Consider the following 7,673-nt stretch of genomic DNA (forward strand, 5'->3'; position numbering starts at 1 on the left):
GACACCATCATGAAAAAAATCTACAAACTGAGCCAGTTCCGTTTTCAATATACAAATAACATGCATAAAAACAAAAAGGCCTCTCTCTTGCATTTCTACACAAACCATTGCAACAGAATAAGGGCTTTTTTCAGACAGGATGTTTATTCCCAAGGTGTTTTTATTTCAGTAATTCAAATGAAAAAGTCAAACCTCGGAGCTCTGCCACATATGGGGTGATTACATCCAGTTACAACTCAGATTAGGAGAAATTGACAGTATTACATAAGACCAAAAAATAAACACATTAACTGGTTTTAGACTATGTCCATGTACAGTGTGGACCACTGAGAAACAGTCCAGGTTCTTTTTTGTGCCATTTCTAGTCCTCAAGTAGCTTGTAACCCATGTTCTGGATACATCTATATGTGGTAGCTTTAGCAGCATAAACTACACCTGCAATCCTCAACTTGTTTTCCTAAAAACTCTTAAATGGGTTTGCTTCACCATCCTCTTGAGGAATATGAAGGTCCCTGTTGCTTGTGCACCTTTTTTATTACACTTTTCCCCCCCTTCCACTTACCTTTCCTCTAACATGTTTGGATACAGAAGTCTGAGTTTTTTTTCAAGCAAACTTTTGTGGCTTATCTTGCTCATGAAAGTTGTCCAACAAAGTCAACAGTCTCCTCATTCTTACCTAAACCATATTTTTTTACCGATTTTGTTGAATTAAACAACTTTTCACTTATATCACAGGTTATTAAGATGTGATATAAGTGAAAATATATCACAATTTTAGTAAATTTGTACTAAAATTTTTAAGAATTTTAGTACAAACATTCTCAAAATACTGGGATTGACTTCTTCCTTGACCTTCAAACTATTTTACCCAAAACCATTCGAAATATGAATCCAAGACACTTTTGTACTGTTCCGAAGGGACACAGCCTCTTTAATAGCATTTGGAGTGGAAAAAAAAAATTACACTTCCATTTTTAAAATCAAGTTGTTGTTGTTGTTTTTTTTTTACTGTAGCACAAGAAAATAACATGCAATCCATGAAAAACATTAAATTCAGCTCAGAAACCCAATTAACCAGTTTGTCTTTCATCAGTTTTAGGTGAAACAGATTTTCATACGGGGAAATAACAAGGTGGATGAATGAAAAAGAAAAGATTTCAAAACAAAAATTATATTTTAAAATATATATATACTGTATATACACAAATCCAGACAACCCTTTGAAACACAAACTTTTTTTTTTTTACAGGAAAATGTTTTGATCCCTTACTACATACAGTGTAGATCAGTTTAGTATTGACAAATTCTCAGCACTTTGTTAGGAAAGGAAAAAAAATCAAAAGGTTCATAGAAAAATGTATGATCGCCACCAACTTCATCCATTTGTTTTAATAAAGGGTGTCAATCAGTTGTCCTATGTTTCCTCTGCAAAAGAAAGAGAACAACAGTTTGCTTGGAATGACTGTAGCTTTTTTTTTTTTCCTAAGGTAAACGCAGATCATAAAGGACAACAACGGCTAGTCTACAAAATCTAAGTCAAACTCCATTTTTGGAACACATGGGAAAATGCTCCAAAGAGAAAATGCCTTTCGGAAATTGTTTACTTCAATTTTAATTCAGACGGATGATGTGCTATAGAAACTGATACTGGTTGTGCACATTGGAGAAAAAAATGGTTTGGAATATCATTATACGGAATAAGTCTGACACTATGCAAATTTCTGGTATTTCCCATTTGAGGCTTAATGTTGCAAACAGAAACACAAATATGAGCGGGTTTACGGAAGCAGACTACAGGAGAATAAAGATCAGTAACACCATCCTTGAGATATGCATTCATAAATGTTGAGTGGGCTGTCTGAAAATGAGTAAAATATATCTAAATACTTAGCCTATGCAACAGTTAAATTATAATAAAAATGAAAAAAAAAAAGCAAAAAAGCATGTACCAAACCAAAACAGCCACTCTGAAATCACACTGAATTAATTTTAAGCGAGACATTCACACATTTATCTTTTTTCTGCCCATCATGAATGCATATTCAGATGAAGTGTCACTAAAAACTTCTAGGCAACTTCATTTAGTATTTGTCCAACACACTTAGCAGAGCAGCAGATACTGAGATCCAGAACATTTATCATTAAGATTTCTTTTAAATCAAATTTCATACCTAATCACATTCTTTTGCAAACAAACTTAACTGATTAATAATATACCACTGAATGTGTTACAAATAAGTAGGGACAACATATGAATTAAAAGTTGTCAGACTAAGATGGGGAGATAATGCGGCACTGAAAGATCCACAATTTTGAAAAATTACTGTAATGTCAATTTAGTTTAGCTTCTACTTGATGAATATTTATTCATCTGATGGGGTCAAAAGGCAGAACTAAGTTTTAACTACTGCTTAAAAAAACATTTTTTTTAACAAAAGAAATTTTGGGCAAGTGACTATTTTTGATCCGTGCTGCTGATAACTTCATCCAACACTGTCAATTACGGATCCAAGCTTAAGATTTTTTATTGTTATGTTTCAATGTTACTGTCCAGCTTACAAAAAAAAACGAAAAAAATAATCTCTAATCTTCATCACTCCCTTCTAGCTGTGATGACTGCGTTTCAAATGAGACTGAGGCGAAGGGTAAGTTGGAGTTTTTAACTAGCAAAAGTTTTCCCTGTGTCTTCCTTGCCTTTATATGTCCTCTTCCCGTGTGTGAAGGGTAGGTATCTGTACTTGATCATATGCTACAGAGAAAAGAGCAAAGAGAGAGAATTAGAGACAGGCAGGTTCTGATTAAATGTTTTCATGGCACAAAGAATGGAGATGCACACTTTTTGTCAAACAAATAAAGCAATCATTAATCCAAACATAATAAACACCAATATTTTAAAAGGTCATGTGCAGAAGAAGAGCTGTAAAATAATATTGCCTGTAATGTTAAAGAATTAATACTGTGGCTTTTCCAAAACAATTAACTTCACTGAGTTTAAACAGGTATATGTTTTGCTTGTTTAAACATTTATGACTATATTTTTATGTTCAACATAAGTCTGCATTGTTCAGCTAAGTTGTCCTTCTCAGCCATACAAAATATTTTCTGCCCAGCCCACAAAACCCTTACAATTGACTAAGGTTATCTTCGTTGCTGTTATTTCAAATGTTAATTTTATCCATTATCCCAAACATGCAACCACTTCATACACTCTTTGTCTTTCCAGTTGTGGTTTACCTTAATCTGCCTCTTCATGGTGATGCAAAACAGCATGATGAAGTACATTACGAGTATTGGCCAGAACACTGGAACATTGAAGGCATCGAAAAACGTGCAAATCATGGCGATGACGATGCCTTTTGTTGCAGAGTGCCTGTTGCCAAAATCAGAGGAAGAGAAGACTTCTGTAAGTTTTTAAATGTTAAATTTTCAAATTTCTAACATTAAGACAGTGTTGCGGAAAATTTTATTCAAGGTAATATCTTATGTTTTCATTAATCTGACAATCATGTCATGATATGTTATTAGTTTTATGCTTATGAACTTGTACCAAACTAATCTTTCTGAGCTTCACACTAAAGGTTAGCTGTTACAGAGTTGATGTTCTCTGCCACTGTAAGAGAACCAGACTGTCTCTCATATGTTTATGATTCTCTGACCAGGACATATGGTGGTGAAGAGCACGGCGGGTGTATAGATACAGGTGGAGCAGAGACTCGTGCAGATAGATGGAACACAGCGGGCTGCTGTTGCTGAAGCTTAGCACAAGTGTCACTTTACAACAAATCTAATCTGGATATGAACAAAATGCTTTTAAAACTGACATTCAAAGCACGTCACGTGGTGGCTAAAGGATAACTCAAATCATTAATAAAGTACAGTATGTTACCAATCTAATCTTAATGAGCAAAAATGTATAAGCTTCAATCATGATTTTTTTCCACCAAAGCAGTTCCAGTGTTTAACCAGGGGTGTCGCTATAGACAGTTTTTCACTGATTCTATAAGAAAACCAGACTAATTTTCCAAAACCTGAGTAACAATGGAGGGATATCATTGCATCACTACGCAATGATAGTGCATAGTGATAGTGCATAGTGACTTACTGATATCAATCAGTGTGTCATACAGTTTAATCACACAAATCTAATTATTTATCTCTGTATCTATGCCATGTTGCCAGCCCAGTTAACATGCAGAGTGTCAAAGTTTAGCACTTTCTTCTTAGTTGACACTGTTGATCAGTACCAGCAGTGTTGAGAGTTAAACAGGTTAATTGGAAGCTTTATTAACTCCCCTTGATGTTTAAAGGCTGAAGACATTTCAGAACTTAGTTAGAAATGGCTTTTATTTGCAAAAATATTGGGGAGGGAGGGGCGCCAGTAGAGTTGTTGCATCTGGTTTCAAGTCATAACATCTATTGAAATTAGTCTTGTAGTGTCTAAATTATTTATGTTCAAGTTTCACCCGTTTCTACTGAAAGTCATCATCTTCTGGAAATGTTGTGTGTTTAAATCTGTTGCCACACAGATCATCCTAAAATAAAACGTAATTTGCCCATCCCTGTTGGGCAATCACAACACAAAGCCAGACCTAGAGCTGAACTCTTACCAGAATTTAAATTCAGGCAACCTCCTGATGAAAGGGCGAAACTCCTCGTTCTGCTTGGTCGGAAGGGATGGGCCCTCATCTACAAGAGAAATTAAATTACACGCTGCATTCCAAAGGCTTTAACAACGATCCAAAACAACAAACAGGATATAGAAAGGGACTTTGTGGCACTTATTGATACTGAAACCAATTTTGCAATAAAATTAAATTACATTGGAATCACAAAAATCTATATTGAATAAACACAGCAGATACTTTGTTTATTACAAAAAACACACAACACAAAAAAAACCCTGTTATGAATATAAGTGTCCACTTGCCTTCATCAAGTAAAGAAGGATCCACTTTTGGCGACAGAAATGCAATGAACAGGTTGAGGTGGTAGATTCCCAAAGCGTAAGTTACTATATACCACCCCTGAAAATCAACACAAGAACAAAACATAAAAAACTCCGGGAAAGACAGACAGTTTGCTAATCAAATGTACCCCAACCGATGATCACAGGACGCTCAGGAGAAATAGATTCTCATAGCCGTTTTCTTGCAATCAAGGTTTTCTCAAGGTGAATATGGATTTTCAAAGTATTTTTAAAAAATATACAAGTAAAAATCCCAAAAAGGTTTTAATGGTAATACATGTGTATGGAAACAGGAGTTCCTTTTAATCAAAACAACATGCACATTCTGATTTTTGGAGAAAACAGGGATAATAATCACCTGTAGTATGTACACTCTGATCATGTAGATTGCAGTAAGTAGTAGAGTGAGCGCCCATCGCACCACATAGAAGGGTGTTGACTTGTCAAGCCATGTCTGATAGACCTGTTGAAAAAATGAAGGAATTTTTGTCAGCAAATATGCACAATGCCACTAACTTAATATCAGTGACGTGTGTGAACTAAATGATAGTCACCGTTCCAACCCCAGTGAAAAAGGCAGCAACTACAGATGGTTTCCCATGGATTGATTCTCCAACACTGTCCCCTTCTGACATCCTGCCGTAAACCAGAAAAAAACATTTTCATTATGGGAGGTATTGGTGATTCATATGAATGCTACTGGTCTCATCGCAACCTCAAAAACAGCTTTTCATTTGCTCTTGCATGCTGCAGATTTGGTAATTGTTGAAAATGTAAACTTACCCACATAATAATTATTTATAAACATTTTTGTTCCAGTTAATAACAAAGCCTAAATGTTGAAGTTTGCTCTCGCAAAATGAAAGTTTGATTTACCTTCAGAGGAGCTGAATTTTATAAATAACCTAGCATTAAGTTTTCAAGTACCTATATTTCAAATCTCACTTTGTCTGATACATCATCAAGTGATTGATTAGCTACACAAGTCCAGTTTCTATTGACAAATGAAATTTAACTATCATGGTGTATGTCACAAGAACATGATCTTTTGGCTGAACAAGACAACTACTCTGGGTCGTTCGCAACATTTGGTGATTTTAGTGTGGTCTGAAGGTACTTTTAATGTTCATTCAGATTAAATTGTTTCTTTGACATACAACTCCTGTGAAGGGTTTGCTGACATACCCATTGTAAATACTGGTAACCAATCCCTTGAGAGTTTAAAGTTTAGCAATAGACAGACGTGTGGGAGAGACTAGATTATGGAAAACAATGTTGTAAATCTAACAAATACGACTTAAAGACAAATCTTTAGAGTCTTACCACGAGTTTATAGTTGAATACTGAAAATGGTAATCAGGAAATTAGTTGACTGTTGAATAGAGAATGGCTTCTGTTGCTATTGCTAGCTACCAATTCTACCTTCCTGAAGCTTGCGTTTACGTAGTGTATTGCTTATTAATATCAAGAGAGAAGTATTTGCAGAGCAGCTAAATAATATATTATTTTAACTAATACATTTTAACATTAACATATAAGCTGATTTGAAAAACCGTGGGAAACTGTTCCTGGTTGTGGCTAGCAAAGATTTGTTTAATTACAAGCTAACCAGCGCTGGGTTTTGTCGATGTAAACAGATTCACAGGGAATGTACATGGAACAAGTGTGAATGACATTTCACTTGTGACATAAATCTGAACTATCCGCATTAGCTTAAAAATTAGCTCTAGAAATGGCTAACTAGACATGTAAATGTACGTTACCCTTTGGTCCAAATTGTAGCCGGTATGGGTTATGTAGTTCTTGTAAGAGCCTACGCTACTTACAGTCGTTCATAAAGCAACGTCATCTACCTACATTTCCCACAATTCCTAAGCAGAGGCAATTGCAGCACCTCGAAAGTACGTGTAGTTCATTACGGCTTCTTGTTTAGTGGTGGGAGCCTGTTAAAAGGCTACTAAGAACTACAAATACCAGCAGTGAATAAGAAAACTGGACAACTCACTTCCTGTGATCCGTTTCTACGTTACCAGCGGTTTCGAAGCTAGTTTATTTTAGCATGTTTAGAAAATCAGTTTTCTCCAGTCAACACGTTAATGTTCAAATAATAACGAAACATTTTTACGTCTGAACACCAGATGTAGTCCATCTTACTGCGGCTCGGTGGTGCTGGCAATTATAACGAAAAACAACAATGACAGTAATTCCTTACCTGATATGGCCTCTGAGTCACTACCCGGCTCTACCTAGCTAGCTACACTAGCCACTTCTCGTGTGAACACGTCAGTACTTCCGCGAGCACGAGGGCATTCAAGTATGGCAGGCCGATGTAACATATAATCACCGACCTCAACGCTCATTCATACTTTCTACTCCGCCTGTCGCCCAATGGCTGCTGGAAAACGACACCAGCACCCCGCCACCCCCCAAGGACAAGGGGCGATAGATGATGGATGGGAGGATTCATATCTACTGGTGAAACTTTTCCCTGGTCTATCTTCTTCCACCTAACCCTATCACACACAAAATGACCACTAAGTTATTAATATTTAACTTGTATAAAATTATTTAACTTATATAATGTTAAATAGCTTGTATTTAATTTGTTAAATACAGGTTAAATACTCGTTGCCTAACTTAAGGACCAAATCTTAATTTGCTATTTTCAGACATTTGCTTTATTCATTGCTCTATAAAAATATTTAAT

The 7,673-nt window shown here is 35.7% G+C and overlaps 1 protein-coding gene across 2 annotated transcripts; it reads right to left on the reverse strand.

Moving 5' to 3' along the window:
- Nucleotides 1-897: 897 nt before the first annotated feature.
- Nucleotides 898-7,266, reverse strand: rer1 (retention in endoplasmic reticulum sorting receptor 1). 2 transcript variants are annotated; one of them, XM_023340242.1, is made up of 8 exons: nt 7,179-7,266; nt 5,521-5,602; nt 5,325-5,429; nt 4,928-5,024; nt 4,608-4,686; nt 3,235-3,370; nt 2,695-2,749; nt 898-1,425 (listed from the first exon to the last, which is right to left on the reverse strand). In XM_023340242.1, exons 2-8 carry the CDS (start codon nt 5,599-5,601, stop codon nt 1,415-1,417), a joined length of 564 nt encoding a protein of 187 aa, XP_023196010.1. In that variant the 5' UTR covers nt 5,602; nt 7,179-7,266; the 3' UTR covers nt 898-1,414. The 2 variants fall into 2 exon arrangements, with proteins under 2 accessions (XP_023196010.1, XP_005815957.1); XM_005815900.3 differs by having other exon boundaries at nt 906-2,749.
- Between the last annotated feature and the right edge of the window lie 407 nt (nt 7,267-7,673).

The sequence above is a fragment of the Xiphophorus maculatus genome, chromosome 1 (assembly GCF_002775205.1).
Source record: "Xiphophorus maculatus strain JP 163 A chromosome 1, X_maculatus-5.0-male, whole genome shotgun sequence".
NCBI classification, from domain to species: domain Eukaryota; kingdom Metazoa; phylum Chordata; class Actinopteri; order Cyprinodontiformes; family Poeciliidae; genus Xiphophorus; species Xiphophorus maculatus.